A 25496-nucleotide genomic window follows, 5' to 3' on the forward strand; every position below is an offset into this window, starting at 1 on the left:
GGGACACAGTCGGGCCATCCGTCCATGAGTAGATAGAGCTGGGTGTCATCAGCGTACTGGTGACAACCCAGCCCATGCCTCCGGGCAATCTGGGCAAGGGGGCGCATGTACATTGCCTAGAGTCTGGCATCAGCCAGGATGGGGCGATTCATCAAGCCAAATTAGTAACAACGACAACAGTCTATTGAAGTTTATTAGGAGGAAAACAGACAATCCCAGAAAGGGTAGGATGCTGGGACTGGTTGTCCTCCAAGTGTGAGAGGTCTATGAGAGTAAGCTAAACACAAAAGCAAAGATATAGTCCAAAGGTGGGGTGAATTGGTTGGTGTCCAATGGATTGCTTGATGTAGAAGAAAATTATAATCACACTTTTTAGTTATTGCTGGTCATGATAAAGAATAGCAAGAATGAGCTAACCCAGCTTTTATGCATTAGAAGATATTTGAATACAGAAAATTTTGTATGGTGTTTGAAATGGCAATGAAGAATGTGAGTCTTTTAAGGTGGGACAGCTAGCGATTTCTGGAAGACAGTTTTGAAAAACTGTAAATGCAGGAAACTCTCTGTTAATCTGGAAAGCCCACACCTTCAAAGAAGATGCTCCTTGCCTGTACCCTGCTTACTTTTAGTAAGCCATTTTAATGGGCTTGAGTAATTTCTCTTCTTTATGATCTATGTAAAATCAGTGAATAGAATTATCATATTCTTTCATATTAGTCCATATTAATACAATAGTTTAAGTAATTATGGTTTCATAAAAAGATAAATCAGTGGTAAGATTATCTCATAATATGTTTACTTGTATGCTATATTCCAAATTAAACAAAAATGTTGTTGAGGTGTGCTTGTTGCCAGAAACAGTTGGTTAATTATCTGATATAGGAAAGCTAACTGGATGCTAACATGATGATCAGTGCTTCGTAAGTACATGGCTTATATTTGACCAAAGGAGATGAACAATAAGGCCAAGGCCAATGGTACGTAATCAGGTAAAAATATGTTTTATTACTCAGTTAAATTTCAACAAAAAATTTACACATTTTGCCAACAGACTTCACTTGGGGAATCTGTTCATCTCGCAGTAGTCCTGCAAAAAGAGTAAAAGATCTTTTCAGCCTGAGTATATATTTTAACCTGATTTTTCACTGTCGACCTTGGCCTTATTTTTATGTCCGTGACTGGTGTAGCTCTTTATTTTCCTATATCTGACCAAAGTCATCCAGAAAAAAGCTGCTAACTCTTGGGAGGAATTCAAGGGGGCCGCAAACAGGCCCAGCCTATCTAGTTATTTTAAAAGGTGGGCTCAGCCTCCCTTGAGCTGAGTCACATGATACAAAATCCTCATGGCTGCCACAAGAGCTTTGGATCACACATGCCCTGCAGATTAACGGAAACAGTACAACTAGTTAGAAAATTGAATAACAGTATTATTTATTTTACTTTAATTAAAGGATTTCACATACATGCTCATTAGTAAACTGCAGAGTTACAGGGTCAGAACATATTTTTATTTCTTTTTATGTTCTTGTGTGACACATTCACAAGACAGGAATGCAATAGATTGATAGTGTTGACCTTATATTATGTAGGTGGGGGGTACCATCTTTTTTAGTTAGAATTACACCCCTGTTTAAATTTACCAAAAGAAGTCCAAAAACTCTGGCCTTGTTCATTAGGCTTGTTATGTTTTTAATCTCATCCTAGCCTTCATTCCTGCTTTACTGAAAGCAGTGTAGAATCTATTTCAAAGTTATCACAAAACAGCATTACAATTCCATGTGCTTGATACTCCCTGTATTTCTAAATTATGCCAGCATTTCCTTGGGGATATTGATAAACCTTCCATGTTTCCATGCTGCAGATGAGTTTTCATTAAGATAGAAAGATTTTTGTTGCTTCAACTTTTGATTCACACTAATGCACACAAAAGTGCCCACTCAGAAGGTTATGCCTTGGACCATAATAGGTTTTTTTTTTCTTGCAGGTATATGGTTGACCAAAACCTCCTAATTTATGACATGCTAAAAATAACTGTGCACTGGAGCACTAGACACCTTCTCACATATTGTACCAACATTTCAGGAAGTCAGAAATAAAACAGAGTTCACTGGTCAGTGTTTATGGAATGTTGTGCAGAGCCATTACTATACTGCAGAAACGTTGACAGCATCCTACAATGGAAGAGGAGTGGAATATTTCACAGCCGCAATGAGGGTTTTAAACAAATCCAATTAAGGCTTCCCTGGAAGGAACCCAGTGAATTGTAGATCATATGGCCTTTGAGATGCCCCTCAGAAACTACTAATGAACTCCATGCCACAAAACCAGTCCTGCATGGGTTTTTATGAGACAGGCACCTTTGCACACTTGAGAATTGTCATGATGTCACCATTGATCCTCTTTTGTGCTATCTGCATCAATGAATGATCATGGTTAATGCAGAACCGAAAATCAAAGATAAGCAATGGCAACATGAGTGAGCATCCTTTATGGACAATCCAACTGTTTTAAGTGCACGTATGACAAGAGAACTATCTTATTAATCACCTCTAAAATGATCACTCTTGTGCTGCATCAGTTTACCAATATTCCTCTTCAGAAATGGCACTCTCGGCGCAATTAAACAGTGCTTAGATTTATTTGAACAAACTGGCAGGGAAGGGAATCAATATTTACATAGTGTTTGGGATTGGGAACTGGTAGACAGAAAGTTAAAGATAATTACAGAACTGCATCTTATGGTACTGAAGTCACAAGAGGTTGTTTTGCTTTCACTGAAGGTATTATAGATATTATAATGTTTCTTCTTAGAGATTATAGGTTATTGGTTTCCTTAGGTTCCCTTTGAATTTAATATTTGTTTGTCACACAGACTTGAGAATGTACTCAGCTTTATCCCTTTTTGTTTAAGACCCTTTTATCTGGCAAGATCATTATTATCTTCTCCTGGGCCTTTGGCATGTTTAAAAAGGTAAAGGTAGTCCCCTGTGTAAGCACTGGATCATTACTGACCCATGGGGTGATGTCACATCAGGAGATTTTCTTGGAAGACTTTTATGGGGCGGTTTGCCATTGCCTTCCCCAGTCATCTACACTTTACCCCCAGCAAGCTGGGTACTCATTTTACCAACCTTAGAAGCATGGAAGGCTGAGTCAACCTTGAGCCGGCTACCTGAACCCAACTTCCACTGGGATTGAACTCAGGTCATGAGCATCGGCATGTTTAGGGCCTTTCAGTGCCACTTCAAACCATTTGCCAAATCCTTATCTTCCAGAATGACAGTCTCTTCACACAGAATATTAAATTTATAACTGGAGAACTAATCCCCTTCTCAAGTTGTGTTTCTTGGCTGTACACACAGAGACTGTTTAAACTATTGGAATAGTGTCCTCCATACCCACACCACACTGACTCTGAAACAGACTCTGCTTTTCAGAGTCTTCTTACATTAGAGAGTCTCTCAAGCCACCACTGTCTTCTCCATCCACTCTCCAACTGCCTGTCACACTCTCCTCTACAGTTAGCTGCAGTAGTAAATGCCCAGCAGGAACTCATTTGCATATTAGACTGCACACTCCTGACATCACCACTGTTTCACATAGGGCTTTTTTTGTAGAGAAAGCCCAGCAGGAACTCATTTGCATATAAGGCCACACCCCCTGATGCCAAGCCAGCCGGAACTGTGTTCCTGCTCAAAAAGAGCCCTGGTATTGCTTCAGTATTGCTTTGCTTTCTCCCACTGATCTTGCTGATGGTAACTGGTACCTTTGAAATGAGGGTCTCTCAGTTGGAGAGTCCTGTGAATGCTGGACGGCTACCTGCCTCATAATATTTTGAATTCCTCTTCCACCAATCAGGGGATTAATTTAGCCATCTAATCATCTGAAGCCAAATCCTTTTATTTCAGAAACTCTGAGCTGGGGGGAACGGGTGGATGGAAGCATGATAAAACTGATGTCTTAATCTATATGTATTGATGAAATCCAGTTTCCCCTCCCCCCAAAAACATCAACATTTCAGAAGGCTGGTTAGGGCCACTCATTCTGTGTTTCAGTAGGAGGCAAGAGGAGATTTTAGTGCAGTAGGGTGGTAGTGGAGATTTATAGGACAGCTTAAAATATTAATTTTAGATGTATTGATGGTTGAATTCCAAAATAATATTGTATTTTAAAGAACATTTGTTTTGGGTTTTTAGGGCTTTTAAATAAATCAGTGTTGAGTAGTGCTTGGAATTTCAGACTAGGATGGGAAGACCTGGGTTCCCACACTGCCATGAAGCCCCCTGGCTGATGTTGGATCGGCAGCTCTCTCACATACCCAAACAGGGTTGTGGTTTAATTTAATTTTAATTTAATTTTTTTATTTATATCCTGCCCTATCCTACAAGTGGGGTCAGGGTGGCTCACAACAGCAATTTCAATACATAGTACAGATTAAAAATTTACAACATAAAGTAGATAATATAAAATTGAAGCTAATAACCTTTATGTAATTGTTTTATCTTTGGTATTCCACCCCCCCCCCCAGCCTGATTGGGAAGAGTGGGATAGAAATATGACACAAACAAACAAATGTCTACTTAGATATTTCTGCCCTACCTTTCTCCTCAGTGGGGATCCAAAGAGGTTTACAGTATCTTTCTACACTCTTCCATTCTATCAACAAAACAACCCTGTGAGGTAGGTTAGGATGAGAGAGTGAGTGGCTGGGCTCTATGCCACTGTGTTCAGAGGAGGGTGACCAGGATGGTGAGAGGTCAAGAAATCAAGACCAATGAAGGCAGGTTGAATGAGCTGGGCATGTTCAACCCAGAAAACAGAAGGCTTAGGAGAGAGGTGATGGCCGACTGCAAGTATCTGAAGATGGAAAAGACATAGATTGGCTGTCTGTTGCTCAAGAGGGCAGAATTAGAATTCAGGGATGGAAACTTCAAAGAAGCAGGTTTTGGCTAAAGCTGAGGGGAAACCTACAGTTCCCCAGCAGATCAGAGGGCGAGCTCTCTCCATCGCTGGAGGACTTCAGGCAGAGGCTGGATGGGGAGGGGCCCAGGGGTGGGTGGAGGGTTTGCTTTGTGTGTAGGATCAATCTCCGGCATCGCCAGTTACAAGGTTGAAGCGATGTCAAAGAAGCCTGGCCGGTCTGAGTGGAGCATCTGGCCCTGGACAGCGGAAGGGCCTGCCTCGGTCGGCAGAGGGCAGCTCTCTGAGTGACGCTCCATCGGTTAGCGTTAAGACCTTTGCCCGGGGTGGGGTGGGGGCGGATTCTGAGGCAGCCTGTTGGCGAGCCGCTGCTCTGATCTCCCCCAGCTCCCCCTTAGGACCTTCCTCCGCTCCCATCCTGGGGTCTGTGCTGCCGCTCCTCTCTGGAGAGGGAGGTTGGGAATGGCGGGCTGCCGAAGGGATGCTCCGGGCTGGGACGCCGCCGGAGGCGCTCGGCTCCCCCCGCCCCCGACAGCCCCGGCAGGGGAGGGGAGGGGAGGGAGGCTGATGTCAGTGGCGGGCGGGCGGGCGGGGGCGGAGCGGCGAGAAGCCAGGGAGCGACCCGGCGCTGGCAACCGCCTGCCGCCCCACTGACGGGGTCGCTGCGGCTGGCGGCTGGCGGCGGGGGGCTTCCCTTTGGGCCGGCTGACCCGGCTGCGGGCGGGCAGGATGCGGGCGCTCCTAGCCCTGGTGGCGCTGCTGGGCAGCCTGCTCCTCTTCCTCTGCCTCGCGTGGCTCTCCGCCGAGGTCTCTCGCAATGCCAGGTAGGCGCAGGGCGCGCGGGGTCCCCCAGGGCAGGACGGCGGCGGGGTGGGGGGCGCGGGGAATCCCACTCCATCCACGCCGGCTGCACCCGGAGAACGGGAGCTGCCTGCCTGCCTGCCTCCCCCCACCCCACCCCCTCGCCCCCAGCCAGGATTTCTGTTCTCCGGAGCATGGCTGAACCCCCAGGAAAAAACAAACCCTTCCCTGATGCTTTCTGACAACTTGGGCTTGCCTTGCTTGCTTGACAGGGGCTGGGAGGAGGAGGTCAAAGCCACCACCGACGCCGTCCCCCGAGTGATGAGAGCCCTCCGGTTCCCTTTCGCCTCTCTCCAATTCGCTCCTCAAATGGCCACCCAAAGGTAAAGGCTGCCCGGTTTGGGGTGGGGGGTGGGGGGACTGGACCGGACCGGACAGCGGGTCTCCTCTACCTTGTGGTTTGTCAAAAACTGCTGTTGTGAGCCCGCGGCTCTGATCAACAAAGGGTGTCCTGTGGTGGGTGACCCACAAGCTGTGGCTCAGAAGGCACTAGGTCTGAAAAGGTGCCCATTGGTTTCGCAAATGGGAGTGTGTGCAAAGGCATTTGGATTTGCCAGTTGGCCTTGCTGGTGGAGTATTTTTAAAAAGTGTGAGGCGGAGTGCTGATCATTAACAAAGTGCTGTCTCTGGGAGTGCTGGCTTCACAAACATTGCAAGGGTATTCAATTGCCAGCAGATGTTTTTATGGCTGTATTTTAATACACATATCAACATGTTTGTGCGCTGATGATTGATTGTACAATAACAACAGAAACAGCACCGGTAATTATTTGTTCATTCCAAATCTGTAACTATAGAAAAATAGCATCCTTTCGGCCAGGAGGGGGGGGGGGGGGAATTGGAATTGCTTTACATTTAGGATAACTGAAGAAGTTTAGTACAGATCGGCTTGGAACATGTTGGCTCTGATTTTTGACTGTTTCCTTCTGGCCTTTTTTCTTTTGACACAAATTTTTACTTTCCCTTTATGTCATAAGTTATTATCACACAGCTTAGCAGTTTCTTTTACAAACACTTGGGCTTCGATCCATGCAAGCACCAGATTTTTTCCCAGTTTCCTTTTTAGGATTCCCCCTTTACAAAAACTGCTCATTAAACTCCTGCAATGGAAAAAAAATAGTTTTGGGACTGGGCAGGAGAACTTTTCACAATTGAAATGCTGCCAAATCCTTAATTTCCCTCTTTGAAAAGCTCTCCCATCGAATCTCTCTCTCTCTTCCTCTCATAATCCATAGTAAAGAACCATGAGGTGCTTCTGAAGAAGAGTCATGTTCCTGGGGGTGGGGGTACCCAGTTCAAACATCTAATGAGCATAGATACATCCCTCTTGATCTCAGCTTGGTCTTTTTGTGAACTGTAAGTGTGAAAACTGTAGAGCCACACTACATTAAAACTACAGTTGAGATAATTAAACCTTGTTCACCCAACTATTAGACTGATAAATTTGCGAGTCCTGAGCCAGTGCTGTAAATGGTCTTTTTCACCAAAAAGAATAGATTCTCCTCTAGCCTATTCCAGCATGCAAGGTGGGGGTAGTCCACAGAATCAGAGGATGTCTGAAAGGGGATTAGTGTGGACCAGTGGGAAAAATATGTAACAAGATGGGTAGCTAGGGTTAGGCAGCTGGATAGCACATAGCCAGAGCAATCATAGTAAGGTCTGCAGGACCAGGGACAGCTCCAATGTACTGCAGACTTTATTCCCTCAAGAAGCAAAACTCATATGAGACTTTATGTCTTATAGTGAAGGCTTGATGACAGCTTAACTGAGGGTTAAAAGGAATCTGGGGACAATTACATGGTTTGCCCCATAACACTATTGGTTGGCCTTATTGTACTTTCTGCCATCTGAAACAGAATTTTAGAAAACAGTGGCTGACCTTGAACATTTGGGTGCATTGATGTGTTGGAAAGGCTGACGTCTCACTACAAAGGAAATTTCACCAAACCTAGCTTAGAAGCCAACAACAGGTTCTATTCTTCTGGAAAGATGTTCTTCTTTAGTCTGTGTTTCACAGGCTCACAGGTGGCCTTCTATATGACAGAATTCTTCCCAGCATAACTTTTTACATTGCTTTGCATGGTTTTAAGTCTCAAGGTAAGGAGACTGGTTTCTTATATGTAGCTATTTCTCAGTGGATATGTGCCTTTTGAGAGGATTCCCCCCACCCAGCATTCAGCTGACATTTCTTCTATTCCATATATTACTGAACTACATCACTTCCAAAACACATTGAATAAGCCTTCCTACTGAGAGCTTGATAGAAATTACAGGTTCAAATTAAGGCTATAAGAGAGTGGTTCTCTTGTTATTAATAAAGGTTTTTCAGGGTAATATGGACAATTAACTTTCTTTAAGAGAATGCCAGAGAAGAGAACAAGACCATTGGTTAACACAATTTTATGGTAATATGAATTTCTCTGTATCTCTTTAGCCTTCTATCGTTCTTGACAAATGCTTTGGAACTGGGAATGGTTTTTAATATTTATTTCATCCTGCAGTGTACTGTTTCAGAAATTTACTGCTCTTCTATATAACACGAGCTATTGTTTAGGGTAATAATTAATGATGAATTTCTAAATCTTCCCTTGATTTTTTTTTTAAAAATGTTATTTTTGGTTCACTGAAATCAGGCTTTTAATTATATGGTAGCAGTGATAAGAAAACAGCACAAAGAACTTTCTGGTAGGCATTCTCCTGTCTGCATACCAAGTGCAGAATTAAAGAACACATAAATAGATTTTTTAAAACTAAAAAAAAATGATTGGTTTTGCTATCATCTCCAAAAAAAGTCCGTAAAACACGTATATTGTGGAACAGCAATGAAGCAGTTGGTAGAAATAGCCAACAACTAGTAAGGAGGGGAAAGAGCTGTATACTTGAAAGGCAACATTATATGAATATTCAGTACTAGAGGTTTCTGGAGATCTGGAGGGCTATTGTATGTAATCAAGTGAAATTCAGTCTTCAGATCTCCTGATCTTTATAAGAACATAAGAGAAGCCATGTTGGATCAGGCCAATGACCCATCCAGTCCAACACTCTGTGTCACACATTGGCCAATATATGTGTGTGTGTGTGTATATGTGTATATATATATATATATATATATATATATATACACACACATACACACACACGCGCACATATACATACACACAAACAAACATATATATACCGTGGCTAATAGCCACTGATGGACCTCTGCTCCATATTTTTATCCAATCCCCTCTTAAAGCTGCCACCTCCTGTGGCAGTGAATTCCACATGTTAATCACCCTTTAGGTGAAGAAGTACTTCCTTTTATCCGTTTTAACCTGACTGCTCAACAATTTCATTGAATGCCCATGAGTTCGTGTATTGTGAGAAAGGGAGGTTTACATAATCTTGTAAACCTCTATCATGTCACCCCGCAGTCGAAGTTTCTCCAAGCTAAAGAGCCCCAAGCGTTTCAACCTTTCTTCATAGGGAAAGCGTTCCAAACCTTTAATCATTCTAGTTGCCCTTTTCTGGACTTTTTCCAGTGCTATAATATCCTTTTTGAGGTGCGGTGACCAGAATTGCACACAGTATTCCAAATAAGACCGCACCATCAATTTATACAGGGGCATTATGATACTGGCTGATTTGTTTTCAGTTCCCTTCCTAATAATTCCCAGCATGGAGTTAGCCTTTTTTATTGCAATTGCACACTGTCTTGACATTTTTAGTGAGTTATCTACCACAGCCCCAAGATCTCTCTCTTGATCAGTCTCTGCCAGTTCACAACCCATCAACTTGTATTTGTAGCTGGGATTCTTGGCCCCAATGTGCATTACTTTGCACTTGGCCACACTGAACCTCATCTGCCACATTGACACCCACTCACCCAGCCTCAACGGATCCCTTTGGAGTGCTTCACAATCCTCTCTGGTTCTCACCACCCTGAACAATTTAGTGTCATCTGCAAACTTGGCCACTTCACTGCTTACTCCCAACTTCAGATCATTAATGAACAAGTTAAAGAGCACAGAACCCAGTACTGAGCCCTGCGGCACCCCACTGCTTACTGTCCTCCACTGTAAAGACTGCCCATTTATATTCACTCTCTGCTTCCTATTAATTAACCAGTTTTTGATCCATAAGAGGACCTGTCCTTTTACTCCATGACTCTCGAGCTTACTAAGGAGCCTTTGATGAGGAACTTTATCAAAAGCTTTCTGGAAGTCAAGGTAAACAACAGCTATTGGGTCCCCTTTGTCCACATGTTTGTTCACCCCCTCAAAGAACTGTAACAGGTTAGTGAGGCAAAATCTTCCCTTAGAGAACCCATGCTGAGTATTCCTCAATAACTTGTGTTCTTCAATGTGCCTACTCATTCTGTCCTTGATAATGCTTTCTACCAACTTTCCCGGTATTGAAGTCAGACTGACTGGCCTGTAATTTCCCGGATCTCCTCTGGAACCCTTTTTAAAGATGGGGGTGACATTTGCTACCTTCCAGTTCTCAGGAATGGAGGCAGATTTCAATGAAAGATTACATTTTTTTGTCAGGAGATCCACAAGTTCAACTTTAGTTCTTTCAGAACGCTTGGATGTATGCCATCCGGACTTGGTGACATTAGTTTTTAATTCATCAATCAGTTGTAGGACCTCCTCTCTTGTCACCTCAATTTGACTCAGGTCTTTCAACACCCCTTCCAAAGTTAGTGGTTCTGGAGCAGGCAAACACTTCTCATCTTCCACAGTGAAGACTGAGGCAAAAATTGCATTCAGCTTCTCAGCCATTTCCCTAGCCTCCTTCAGTAATCCTTTTACCCCTTGGTCATCCAAGGGCCCCACTGCCTCCCTGGCTAGTTTCCTGCTTTTAATATATTTGAAGAAATTTTTATTGTTGGTCTTTATGTTTTTTGCAATATGCTCCTCATAGTCCCTTTTTGCCTGCCTGATCACAGTCTTGCATTGATTTGCCACAGCCTGTGTTCCCTTTTATTAATCTCACTTGGACTAGCTTTCCACTGCTTAAAGGAGTCCTTCTTACCTTTTACATCTTCCATTACTTTGTTTGTTAACCATGCAGGCTTTTTCTTATACCTGTTTGTGCCTTTCCTAACTTGTGGTTTATATTTTATCTGAGCTTCTAGGATTGTAGTTTTAAATAGGCTCCAAGCTTCCCCAAGGGTTTTGACTGTATTTACCTTTCCTTTCAGTTTCCTTTTCACATGCCTCCTCATCTCAGAGAATTTACCCCTTTTAAAGTTAAACGTGGTTGTGCTGGTCTTTTGGGGCAACTCCCTATTTATACAAATGGTAAAATCAATAACGTTATGGTCACTGCTTCCAAGTGGTGCGATCACTTTTACATCTCTCACCAAGTCTTGGGCATTACTTAGGACCAAATCCAGGATCACCCCACCCCTGGTAGGTTCTGTGACCATCTGCTCCATAGCACAGTCATTGAGAGCATCTAGAAACTCAATCTCTTTCTCTCGACCTGAACACATATTCACCCAATCAATCTGTGAGTAGTTAAAATCACCTGTTATGACACAGTTTTTATGTTTAGCCACTATCTTTAATCCTTCCATCATATTATAATCATCCTCTATCTTTTGATTTGGTGGGCGATAACAAACTCCCTTAGTTAAATTTCCTTTTTGGCCCTCTATTTCGACCCAAAGCATTTCTAGAAGGGAATCTAATTCTTTGACCTCAGTCTTACTGGACTGTATACCCTCTCTGACATACAGAACCACCCCACCTCCAACCCTTCCCTCCCTATCCTTCCGATATAACTTATATCCAGGAATCACCGTGTCCCACTGATTCTCCTCATTCCACCAAGTTTCTGAAATTCCCACAGTGTCTATGTTTTCCCCCAACACTAAATATTCCAACTCACCAATTTTACTTCGAACACTTCTAGCATTTGTATACAAACATCTATAATTTCCTGGGCAAGTCCTGCTGCCTCGAGACTTTGGCAGACAGTCCATACTGTTTGTCACCATCTCGGTAACAGCTAACCCTTCATCTCTTTGAGATGAGTCCTCCCGAACCTTAGACATTTCATGTCCTGTCGGCTTTCCCCCAAGATTTAGTTTAAAAACTGGTTTGCCACCTTTTTGATTTTAAGCGCCAGCAGCTTGGTTCCATCTGGAGACAAGTGGAGACAGTCTTTTTTGTACAGCTCCTGCTTGTTCCAGAAAGCATCCCAGTGCCTAACAAACTTAAACCCTTCCTCCCCACACCATCGTCTCTTCCACACATTGAGACTTCTAATTTGTGCCTGTCTCTCCAGCCCTGCACGTGGAACTTCTAATTTATTATGTCTTCCAACTATTAGAGTCCTGTTTCTAGTTCTCATATATTTCTCTTCATCTCCTTCCTATTTCCCTGCTTTTTAAAAACAAAATTGTGTTATCACATTGTGTCTTCCAAACCAAAACACATTATAAGACCCCTGTCCATAGATTCAGAGTAATTTTTCTTTATCTCATTGCTACTTTGGTATTCTCTGGCTTTCCTATCTGAAACTGACAATTGTGCCTTTCTGACTGCAGCTTCCTTGAACTTCAAAATTCTATACTGGCTGATCTTTCACTGCAGTACTTTGCCCATGAACATGCTATGACATCACAGCAGTTTAAGGAATTACTTCCTGTTTGCGTGTGTTTGTGTGTGTGCATGAAATGAAGATAAGAAATGGCCAGGGCTCTTTGTATATTACTTTCATCCTGTTGTTTCCTCTATCTACAACAATAGGGGTTTTTTTTGCAAAGTCGCAGAATAATTAACTATCTGCAATTAATTATTAACTATGCTACAGACCTCAGAGTTCTTTCTTCTGTCAGAACATTGCATCCCTGAGGGTAAAATAGTTATTACAACAAATAGGAATAGTTACTTAGCACATAAGTAATGGACTGTAGTTTACATTACTCAGGAAGCATGGCAGCTGTCCTAAATTGACTGCGTCCATTAATTTCCTTCCAGAATATGTCTTGAAGGCATGTTGTGAATGACCCTTTCAGGGTTTACCTGATAGATTTGATATGTCTGCAAGAACTGATGCTCCATTGAAACTGCAGTCAGAAGACAGTTATACTCTGAACAAATGGAAAACTTTTTTACTGAGCATGTTTACTTGGAAAAATAAATTCGAACTCACTGGGGCTTTACATCCAAGTAAACATATTTATGATCAGGCTATTAGTCTCTTTCAGTTCTTTTATTCAATGTATAATTGTCAATAACAATAACAACAATAATTGTTTTGTTATTCTATTGTACTATGATGCAGAACTTATTCATTTATTTCAGAAGCTTATATGTTGCAGTTTCATTCTATGAACTCACGAAGCATATCATAGTAAATACAAAATATGGCAATAAAAATTATTTGTAACATTCAGAAATACTGTTCTATTAAAACCTGAAACTAACATCAAGCTCCTTCAAAGGTCTTCTGGAATAAATGTGTCTTGAGATTCTTCTAAATGGATAAAGTCAAACGACCCTCCTGAGGGAGAGAATTCCAAAACCCAGTGGCAGCTTCTAAGAAAGCCCTCCTGTGAATACCCACTAACCAAACTTCTGAAAGAGTAGATTCCCACAGCAAAGTTATCATGGACCAATACCAGTAGTCCTCCAGGTACTTTGAATTCAAACCGTGCAGGAGTTTCATCGTCAAAACCAGTGCTGTGAACTGTGCCTGCACTTAGGGTTCAACATTATTGCCTCCCCACTTTGTCATGTAGAATTCCATTGCATGAAAAGCTAATTTTAAAAAAAGGTAAAGGTAGTCCCCTGTGCAAGCACCAGTCATTTCTGACTCTGTGGTGATGTCGCATCATGACATTTTCATGGCAGACTTTTTACAGGGTAGTTAGTCTTTGCCTTCCCCAGTCATCTACACTTTACCCGCAACAATCTGGGTACTCATTTTACCAATCTTGGAAGGATGGAAGGCTGAGTCAACCTTGAGCCAGCTACTTTAACCCAGCTTCTGCCAGGATCAAACTCAGGTTGTGGGCAGAGCTTGGACTGCAGTACTCTGTGCCATGGGGCTCCTATTCCAGCTAATTAAAGGTCTATTCAAATCCTCAGTGACTCCTGTCCCTTGGAAACAAATGGTCAGCCAGTGCAGATCTTTCCCCCTGACAGTAGCCTGGCTGCTGCATTTGGGATCAAATGAAGTTTCTGAACTATTTTCAAAGGCAGCCCCTTATAGAGGGTATTACAGTAACCTAACCTGGAAGTGATCAGAGCATAAATCACAATGGCCAGATGATGCTTTTTCAGGAAGGGCAGTATCTGGAACATCGGTCAGAACTGAAAATAGGCAGTACATGCCATTGAGGAGACCTGAGCCTCCAGGTACAGGCCACAATTCAGCAGCATACCCGAGCTATGAACTTGCACCTTCAAGGGAAGTGCAACCCCTTCCAGAAGAGGCCGATTCTCCATACTCAAGCAGATTCTCCACTAATCAACAGCACCTCAGTCTTGTCTGGATAGAGCTTGGCCCCCACCTTCTCCAGGCATCTGTTGAGGACTCCCCCAAATCCTACTGACTCAGCAGTTTAGGAGGAATAGAGACAGGTGTTTCCACATATTGGTGGCACCTTACTCCAGATCCCCTGATGCTTTCTCCTAGTAACTTCATGAAGATGTTGAACAGCATGGGAGACATGATGGATCCCTGAGAGATCTCATAGCATGAATACCATGAGGCAGAGCAGCAGTCTCCCAGCACCACTTTCTGTAGAACCAGCATACCACCACTACTCCCAACCCAGAAGGACACTATGGCACTCTCCCTGTCACTGCCCCAGTAAAGATCATCAGTCACTGTTTCTGTCTTAAATCCAAGCCTGAATCCAGATTGAATGAGTCTAGGTAATTTTCTTCCAATACTGCCTGAAACTCTGTAGACATCATCCACTCAAATACTTTGTCCAAAAAAAGAAATGCTGGCTACCAGGTGGTAGTATCTGTACTTTTGTTGCAACACTTTCCTTTGGCAAGAGATGAAGAGAATTTTGAAACTGACCTTAGCTGCAGCATAATAGGTCAGGTCCCACCAATCATTTCTGCATGCACATGGCAGGGATATTCACTGATTAATCTCCCCTTCCTTGGCCATTTTCCAGCTCCCCTGTTCTTCAGGAGACGCATTTCAGGCTGAATCAGGAAGAATGAGAGATTTTCAAGAGGAATCCATACCTTGTGTCATGTGAGCTGCTGTTAGAGTATTAAACTAGGAGCTGAGAGACCTGAATTCAAATCCCCACACTGAATTGAAGCTTGCTGGGTGAACTAGGGTTAATCTCTCTCTCTCTCTCTCTGTGCTGGATTTAGTTCACAGGATTGTTGTAAGGATAAAATGGGAGAGAGGTATCATGTGCACTGCCCTGAGATAATTGGAATAAGACTAGGAAGATAGGTTCCAAATATGTGTAATATAATAACAAAAAGCCTCTCAGCACATGCAAAGGTCATTTTATTCACAACTGTCTCCATGAAAATGTATGGCAACTTCTAACTCAGAGGACATCTTGCTCTTGATGGAAGATGAATTCAGAGCTATCAGTGCACTCAGCAGAGCTGCAGACTGGAAGAACTGGGGGGACAAAATCTGGAGACTCCAAGCCAGCTAGAAAGTAAGGCTACATCCAGCCAAATGCCTTTTTGTTTATTTTAAAAGTGCAGTTCTGGCTGCAGCCACTAGGGGCTCAGGGAAGCCTGAGCGCAGTGAAAGGCATTCTACTATTGGCTAGACTTGCCTTTCTCTAAGAGTGAGGCAAAACTTGCTTAACAGATCATGCTAAGCCTGTCATCCAAGCCAGCACTGGTGCAAGACAAGACAGCAAGCTGATGGCTGCTACAGTAATTGCCAGCCTGCAGCCTGCCAACAGCCTAGTTTTTCTCCCTCCCTTTCCTTGCCCCCGGCTCAGCCAGATCTTGCAAAGCATTAGTTAGGGTGTTACAACAAGATAGAAGAACCTTTCCTTCTCTTTCCCTTAAATATTCTCCCTCTGTTTCACACTTTTCTCATTCAGTTTCTCTCTCACTTCAACTAATTTTTCCATTTCTCTCCAACTCCCCATATATTTCCTATTCTTAGTCTCAGGTCCATCTTATCCCTATTCTGATTGTTGTAGTACAGTTGCAATCCTTTGTTAATGCTATGAACAGAAGCAGGGAGTTAGTATTTCCCCATCATCTCACCAAGTAGTAAAATAATACTCCCCCCTCCACCCTTTACATGCATGGTAATGGAACATTAATCTGTTCTAGTGGTTATACATGTGGAACAGAACTAATACCCTTTTGCAGAGCTTTTTCATAGAAAAAGCCCAGCAGGAACTCATTTGCATATTAGACCACACACCCCTAACACCAAGCCAGGTGGAATTGTATTCCTGTGTGTTCCTGCTCAAAAAAGCCCCACCCTTTTCTAAAGGCTACTTTGCTATATGACAAATGATGTAATCTCTTATATATATATATATATATATATATATATATATATATATATATATATATATATATATATATATATATATATATATATATATATATATATATATATATATATATATATATATATTTTAAAATCAGATTATAACAAGTACCATACCCAGTAGAGACTCAGAGCTGCATTGTTCTCCTGTCCTCCATGTTATCCTCTCAACAACCCTGTGAGGTAGATCTGGCTGAGAGTGTTTCACCCTGCAACCTTCCATGGCAGATTGGGAACCTAAGTATTAAAGACACATGAAAGGCTGCTTAAAAGCTTTCTTATTACATGTCTTGAGGATAGACCTGTTCAAGGTATTCCAGTGCTGTTCATTTTTTGGCACTGCAGCTTCCACCATCCTTCTGGGGTTGGCGGCTGCTTTTCAAACCTGTAGCATTATTTTCTGAGTTTTGCCTGCTGCAAACAGAGACCCTTCGCTTCCATTGCAAATACCACAGAGTGGTGGTGGTTTGTCTCACCTGGGTCAGGATTTTCCCAGGTCTTCCCATTTTGGCCCTAGAACTCCCACAATAATCCTGAAGCTGGTGGTCAGTTTTGAGGCTCCTAGTTTTATTCTCTGATGAGTTATCCCTGCCAGTGTGGTGTAGTGGTTAAAGTGTTGGACCTAGGATCTGGGAAACCTAGGTTCAAACCCCTATTCTGCCATGAACAATTGCTGGGTGATTTTGGGCCAGTTATATACCTACCTCATAGGGTTGTGAGAATAAAATGAAGGAAAGGAGCATGATGTAAGCCATTTTGGGTCCCCATTGAGGAGAAAGGTGAAATATAAGTAAAATAAATAAACAGATGGATAGACAGGTTGGTTATTTTATTTTACTATTATATTTTATTATTACTATAGATTCATGGTAACAAGTGCACAAGTGAAAAGTACAAAAAAGGCTGTGCCAGCCACTTGCACTACACCTTATTGTATCCCCAGTTGTGTTTCAGTTGCACAAGGTCTTACACAAATAGAGCTGTGCTACACCCATCTGTGTTTCCTCTTGCATGTTGCTGGATCCAAGCCTTAATGTTCAGTGGTGTTATCTTACTTCCAATCACAGCTCTGAATTTAATTTGATTAGACATTCCTTTTTGCTAAGCCAGTTCGTATGAGCTCCTCTCATCTCAAGTGTACAAGAATGAAGAACTTTCAGATATGGGGCTCACTTGCTCAGCTCCATGGTATCCTTGAAAGGATGCAGTCCTGCTACTAGCTGGGAAGTGGACAAAGCTACAAGTTGTTCACAGGCCACTGATTGGTTCCGTACTGAGCCAATGTTGCAGACTTCTGGCACAGACAATCTGTAGTTTCTTCTAATTTCAGATTCTCCTTCTCAAGTGATGTCCCTTATGAAGAATATGACAAGTCAGATAAGGTTCTGGGTGTGGTGGAGGTAGCCTGACAGTGAAATTGGGATTCAATATCCTTTGCACGGTGAAAACATCAGGGACAATTTTGCCTAGAAAAAAGGAACGCCAGCCCATCTCTTCTCCCCCAGTTGCTGTGATTAATGTTATAAGACAAATTGTTACTTCTGCAGTTTAAGATTTTACAGTCCATTTCACTCAGCATTTAGATTGCATATTACCTTATTAATCAAAGTGTCATGAACCCTAAAACAGCAACTCAGTCTCATTATCTAATTCAGCCAAATTGGTGGCAGAATGCTAAAGAAGTTAAAATCATGTATCCTATTCGGGAATGGATATTGCTTTCTAATGGCAGTCGGGTAGTCGGTTTAACACAGTAAAAGAGTATTTTAAAAATGAAACAGAGTAATATTTAGGGATACAATGACATGGAATAACATTTCCAAGCATGATGTATTATGCCAAACTTTGTTATATCCAAACCATAAGTAGCAGACAGATCTTGGAAATGATGAGGGAGGAAAAACAGCACTGAAGCATCGATGCAAATATTCATATGTTCATGAATCTAGCATTTCAGATCAGGGTTAGGCTGAGCAGTGCAAGGCAAAAAGGTTGACAGAAGAGGGGGAAAGGAGCAAGCCGCTGGAACAATTTTAGGGCTGGAAGAAGAAGAAGCTGTCAGGCTGTGACAGGCTTCTGGCAACCCCATACATGTGGCATCCCAGGGAAGAACCCTGATCTGGATAGCCCAGGCTAGCCCAATCCTGTCAGATCTCAGAGCCCAAGGAGGGTCAGCCTTGGTTAGTATTTGGATGTAAAACCTCCAAGGAATCCCAGGGCTCCAATGCAGACACAGGCAATGGCAAAGCACCTCTGGAATGTCTCTTGCCTTTAAAAGGAAAAGAGTAGCTCACAACCTAGTGATGTGTAACACTAAAAAAGAGCTAGAACTTCTGGCTGCCAGACAATATTAGGATCTCCTGGCTATTCTACACACAATGCCACAGGGGAGTGATGCATAGAGGCAGTTTGACATTGCATTCCTCTGCATAGCAACACCAGCCTTCCTTGATGATCTCCCATACATATACTGACTATGGCCAAGTGTTGATGAGCCTGGGCCTAGCTGGCCTGTCATTCAGCAAACAATCATAGAATCTATCAGCTGTTTCCTATCATTTTTGCAAGGATGAAGAACACACAAAGATTATCATCTATTGTGGCTGGGGCATTATTTGATTTCTCCTTTGAATTCTGTATGAAAAGATTAGATCTCATGAACTTCAGAATTCTGGCAGCATTTGAATCAGGATTCTAACTCCCAGCCTTCAAAATCCAACAAAGGAAAGTCATTGTGGAGAAAAGGTTAAATTCATCCAACAGCTGAAAGATGGAGATGATGTAGCAGCTGATTAGAAATGCATTGGAAGCAAGACCAAGAAATGCATAACTTTTTTGTGTGTGACAAGGTTATATCATTGGCTACTGCAAAGGAATGTGAATTGACACTCTGAGAGCTGATGCATGTGTTATGTTTTCTGGACTTCTGCAGAGGTAGAAGGTCGTTTACACTTTTATGTGGCCTTTTAAATGGGAAGGGCACTAAAGAAATTGGTGCAGGACTCACACATGGAAGTGGCTTCATGACCATACATTTATTTTATCTATTTATAGGGGGGAGAACCACCTTTTAACAAAGGAGGCCTTGTCAAGACAGCGAACCCATAATAAAAACAGAGATCTGTTTGTAAAATCAGTAACATAGAGAGACAGCAAGGACCAGCCAAGCACCAGAACCAAGGAGCCCGAGATCAATCTACTGAGAATGTCCACCAGAACAACCACATTCTTATAGTATACCCCAACACAAAGACGCATCAGGACAATGTGGGTCCCCCTTGGGAGGGCATTCCAAAATCCCAAATTCCCACTTGCTTGAACTAAAAGAGTGGAGAGACATGGAGGAGGACATGAGGGACAAAGCAAAGCACAGCAGGGCTGCTCCTTTTCAAGTCAGGGGTAATGAAGAATGATGATGGTAATGAAGTCAGGGATGTAATTGTGCTTAGGATAGTGCTGGGAAATCATCAGGTTTGATCATGGAGCGGTAGTGCCCTTTAGCCATTGATTAACTCATTTAAACACACCTTAGAACACAAATTGGAATTGGAGCCCCCTGCATCATCAAGCAGACCTCACATCTGGGGAGGGGAATTAGCTGCTCCTGTGCCTTAGCAACAATAATATTAATAGTCCTTTGCCACTTCTGAGAGGAGACTACTGGCCACATTGCAACAATTGAATGGTTATTCTAAAATCGACAAAAAAATATGCCCTCCCCAGCGTCACCCCCAAATAGGGTTGCCAATCTCCATTTGGGGCAGGGGGTTGGCAACTTCTTCCCCCTGCTTCAGTTAGCAGAAAGTGTGTCGGGAGGAGAGAGGGAAATGTCTGCTGGGTGCTTCATTATACTCTATGGAGACCAATTCCCATAGGGTATAATGGAGAATTGATCCTTGGGTATCCGGGTATCGGGGGGGCTGTTTTTTGAGATAGAGGCACCAGATTTCAGCATAGCATCCAGTGGCTCTCCTCAAAACAGCCCCCCCCCCAAGTTTCAAAAAGATTGGACCAGGGGGTCCAATTCTGTGAGCCCCCAAAGAAGGTGCCCCTATCCTTCATTATTTCTAAATGACGGGAAGGAATTTAAAAGGTGTGTGGTCCCTTTAAATGTGATTGCCATAACTCCCTTTGGAGTTCAGTCATGCTTGTCACACCTTTGCTCCTGGCTCCACCCCCCAAATCTCCAGATATTTCTTGAGTTGGACCTGGCAACCCTACCTTCAAATCTCCAGGAATTTCTCAAGCTGGTGTTGGCAAACTTAGAAAGGTTGTTTGGAAACCCATTGTAGGCTTCCTTGAAAACAATATAAAGGCAATAAATGAACTGCAATTATATTATCTAAATTGTGCATTTATTCTTGAATGTAGCATCTTGAAAGCAGATTTGCAAAAAAAAAAAAATCATATTTATTGCTAAAATATTCCTGTACATTTTAGAGATGTGATTATGCTGAAGCTGGTTGCAACTTCAGTGTTTAAAAATTGTATTTCTGATTTACATCAGAATCAGCACACTGCACTCAGTGATATAAGCCCAGCTTGGTTTTAAAAATCAAATATGCTCCTGCAACTCAAAGCATTCAGCATAATGAAAGTGAAACAGTCTTCAGTGGCATTTCTACCCCAAACTCTAAGCTGTTGCTTATCTTAGCTTCACAGCAATCCACTGGGCTGCTGCCAATAACATTTTTTGTTCTTTCAAAGATGATTTTTGTTTTCATTTAAGCAGAACAACTCCTAATCAGACTGAAATTCAGAAGCCAGAGCAAGCCTCCAAATGCAAAGAGATGTGGAGTAACAGTTGGGTTGCAACCATCAGGAGGAAAAGGTAAGGTGTCTGCTTCTGTTGGAGCTTTATTTAACAGTCTACTTATAAATATATATGCTACAGTTCCAAAAAACCATGCAGGCCTGCTATAGATCAGGGGTGTCAAATTCATTTGTTATGAGGGCTACACCTGACATAAATGAGACCTTGTCAGGCCGGACCATGTGTGTGCTTATTTAATATTATGTAGCAGAGATATAAATTTTATAAAGATTTATATATATATATATATATATATATATATATATATATATATATATATATATATATATATATATAGAAAAATTTTATAAAGATATAAATTTTATAAAGATATAAATTTTATAAAGATATAAATTTTATAAAGATTTATATTTATATATATATATATATATATATATATAGAAAAATTTTATAAAGATATAAATTTTATAAAGATTTTTTTAAAAAACTTAAAACACTCATTGGTCTTAAAGGTGCTTTCTTTGTATTTCTCCCATGGGATCCAGAGAACTGGGCAAAGGAAGCTCTGGCTCTTTCCTTCCTTCCCCAGGGGACCAGGAGGGGGAGAAGCCTCAGCCAAAGAGAGGCTTTGGCTCAGTCACTCAGCTGTGTGATTGAGAGACCGAGAAATCCAAAGCACAAGGCTTTCCATTAAAACCAGCCTCCGTACAACCCACAAACTCACCAAACAATTCAACAGATACAAAAGTATATCTTAGTTCATGGTAGACCATACAATTAGTCCTTAGCAAAATAGGGAACGTGTTCACCAAGAATCAATCCAGTCTTTATAGCAATCATTGCTCAGTTCATTCCAAGGAGTCCTGGTAAAATAGTTGTGCAGTTGATCAATGTCTCTCAGTATATGCAGCCAGCAATCCAAAAGGTTGAAAAGAACAAGGTTGTACTGGAACCCTTGTTTTGCACAGGCTTCTTCGAGCTGCAATAATCCCTTTTACAACATTTTCATACTCTGGGCAAAAAACGCCATTCCATTACAACATTGAAAGCAAGCTCTCCCTCCCCCTTTCCTCTCCAAGCAAGGAACCTCAGCCATTGGAGAAAATATAAGTTTTGCTCTGTAGCTCCTGTGCGATTAAACAAGCCTTGAAAAGCAAGCTGTTATGCAGATGGAAGCAAGATATAGGGAGAAGGAAGCAGATGACAGCTAGTTGTTTGGGGGCCTGAGAGGAGCCCTCCAGGAGCCTAATTCGGCCCCCAGGCCACATGTTTGACACCCCTGCTATAGATTCACAAGGGGTAAGCCCATCATTTATTCAGTGCCAAATGGAACTTTGGTTGAGTTGACCTAGAGAATCTTGCTGGATTAGAGTTGCCAATCCCCAGTTGGGATAGAATACAATCTGAGAGAGGTCACTATAATGCATAACACAACAAAAAATGCAAGCTAGTGACCAATTTACTAAGAAGTATATAGAAATCAGTCCAAATGTCCAAAACATGTATATTCAAGTCCCAAAGTAGTGTGGTGACAAGCCAATCAATTAAGTATTTGTTTCTTTCCAGTCTTCATCAGACCTGGGACCACTAACAAAAGAAAATATTATACAAAATATCAGAAGGACATTCAGACACCACCAACCCTCTTCCAGTGAAAAAATATATCATACTTACATATTGATTCAATTATATAGATTCTTTACACAATTTTCAAAAAAGAGGGACGCAGAGCGTCTCCAGCAGCAATCTCACATCGGCTACAGCTCAGTATGTGGCTTCTTGCGCACCCTAATAGTGCAACTAACATGTTTAAAAAGGCAAACATCTAATTTACAGCTGCCATTACACAAACCTCTTAAAGGTAAAGTAACATATTTCTAATGCAACATGCTAAAAGACACAAACACCACAAATTATATCACAGCAGATACAACATACAAAATATTCCATACAAAGAATGTCAAATCCCATAATTTATACAAAAGTATGCTATCACACAGACAAATTATGCACAGCACTCATAATATTATAAAGAAGACCATTCATAAAAAACATGTCAAATCATTGGTCATATTCAGTCCATATGGAGAAATGCAATTCAACTGGTGTATCCAGTATGCCTCTTTTTGCAGCAGGATCTTGTGAACGTCTTCATTTCTAGCTGTTTGTTCATATTTGTATAAGGTGAAAAAACAAAAATCTTCACAGTCATGATTCTTTTGCATAAAATGGCTGACCATAGGAGCTTCAATCACATGGTTCCTAAGTCTGCTCCTGTGTTCCAGAATACGTACTATAAGGGCTCGAGTAGTGCTGCCAACGTACCTTAGGCCACACCCACAGATGATCAAATACACAACACAGCGGGTAGCACATGTAGAGTAATGATTTAGAACAAGAAGCCACATACAGAGCTGTAAAGAATCTATATAATTGAATCAATATGTAAGTATGATATATTTTTTCACTGGAAGAGGTGCTACATTCAGGAGCCCTGTCCGAGACAAACCAGGAAAAGATAGTGAAAAGATCCACTCTAGGCTTTTAAAAAAACTTTTATGTATTCCTTAGCTGATAGCTTCATTTCTGAAGCAATTCATCACCCATGTTTTATTTCTAAGACACAACAAAACTTGCTGAGGATGGGGGAAGGTAGCTTGGGAATTCTTTCATTACCTAGAACTATCTCTCATTAAAGAAAAGGTTGGTGACCCCTGTTCTGAGGCCTGAAACACACGAAATCAGGGGTTGAATCCAGGCTAGATGTTGCCATGAGTGTAAGAATTTTTGCTCATGGATCATGATTTTCCTGCCTCCCCTTTCCTGCAGCAGTCCAAATGCTTCCCAAACCTGTTCTTCGAGGAGAGGAGACATCCAAAATCAAGACTGGGGAGAGGCATTTGCAACTGCTTAGGGATGCGGAAATCCCACTCCATGAATTCAGATCCACACACTGAAGAAAATTTTAATCTGGATTAAGTCCCAGGTATCCCCCTAGGCTAGGTCCCATGTTTATGATGTCACTTCCTGACTCAGGGTTCAGAATTCATGAAAGTAGGAAAGTTCCATGATCTAGAAATTGCATAACTGTGATCAAGAGAGAAAGACTTAGAAGCAAGTAGGAGAGACAAAAAAACGAGTAGGCCTGTTTTTTTTTTGGAGGGGGGGGAGGAAACAGGATTGGATCAATACGGATGTTTCCAGGTGTTCAGGGAGGGGGCAGAAACCTAGGAGGAACAGTAGTGAGATGTCAATCACTAAATGGGATATTGATAACTGCAACTTGCAAAGCTCTCCTCTTTGTAATTGGGAAGAGAATCCTAGGCACTGCATACCTGGATCCTTGTTCAACACTTCAGATTCAGCAGCAGCAACCAAGTATGGTGAATAAGAGGACACTGAGCAAATGCTGGTAGCTCAAAGCAGGGGAAAAGGTGCATACCTGACCATGTTTGCTTGCAGCACTTTTCATGCAGTGAACCAGACAAAATGAGTAACTGAGAACTCAATTTACAGTTAACGCTCAGTTACCAAGATGCTGCAAGCTCGTGAAACAGTGGGGAGGTGAATAAGGTTTGAGATACAAGCCAAGCATGCAGTGAAGGAGTCACATGCTTGCCTCTTCCTAGCACGGCAAGGAACCACTCCACCCACATCCTCAACATTTCAGTTTAGTAGTCTGAACTGACCTGCTGTGGGAAGTGAAACCAGAGCAAAATATCTCTGATCTGATAGTCATTCACAAGTTACGCGTGCAAGCAAAGCTCCCAGCATCCAGTTGCTAGAGATTAAGTCGTCAGTGATGATTAAAACACCTTTGCCATTCATGGAGGATCCATTCCTGGGAACGCCCTCGGGATGCCAGCCTAGTCCAAGAACCAGTGCTTGAATTATAAACAGAAGCAAAGGTAGACCCTCAGAACAAGCCTAAGCATATACACTCAGAAATAAGTCTAATTTAGTTCAATACGACTAATTTCCCAGTAAGTGTGTTTAGGGCTATGGTGGTCATCCTGTACCTCATCCGTTACTGCTCTTAAAAAGCTAAGGGGGGAGATTGGTGAGGATTTCTTTAAGAGCCCCCTTTCTTTCCCTTCAAAATGTAAGCAATACCTAGAATGACTAGTCCTTCTGTACTCATACTAAGGTTACCAATCTCCAGGTGGGGCCTGGAGATTTTCCAGAATTACACGAGATCTCCAGACTACAGAGCTTATAACCTCTGGAGAAAATAACAGCTGTAGAGGAGGGCATCACATCCCCGCTGAGCTCCCTTCCCAGACTCCAGAAATTCCCCAACTCAGAGCTGGTGACCTGAACTCATGCCCAGGATGCTCAGAAATGCAGAGATTTGCAACAGCAAGCACTGAGTGAACAGCTGATGCTTTGCTGGTTTTTCTTCTGCATGTATTGAGTTGTATACTGCTGGTTTAAA

The 25496-nt window shown here is 42.1% G+C and overlaps 1 protein-coding gene across 1 annotated transcript in view; it reads left to right on the top strand.

The window, feature by feature from the left end:
• The first annotated feature begins 5550 nt into the window (after window positions 1-5550).
• Window positions 5551-25496, top strand: part of ST8SIA6 (ST8 alpha-N-acetyl-neuraminide alpha-2,8-sialyltransferase 6) — a 61600-nt gene continuing 41654 nt past the window's right edge. Inside the window, exons 1-3 of the mRNA XM_060248417.1 lie at window positions 5551-5744; window positions 5994-6104; window positions 21020-21118. Coding sequence (XP_060104400.1) covers window positions 5650-5744; window positions 5994-6104; window positions 21020-21118 — 305 coding nt within the window. The 5' untranslated portion in view covers window positions 5551-5649. The remainder of the gene's footprint in view (window positions 5745-5993; window positions 6105-21019; window positions 21119-25496) is intronic.

This window comes from Heteronotia binoei, chromosome 10 (assembly GCF_032191835.1).
Source record: "Heteronotia binoei isolate CCM8104 ecotype False Entrance Well chromosome 10, APGP_CSIRO_Hbin_v1, whole genome shotgun sequence".
NCBI classification, from domain to species: Eukaryota; Metazoa; Chordata; class Lepidosauria; order Squamata; family Gekkonidae; genus Heteronotia; species Heteronotia binoei.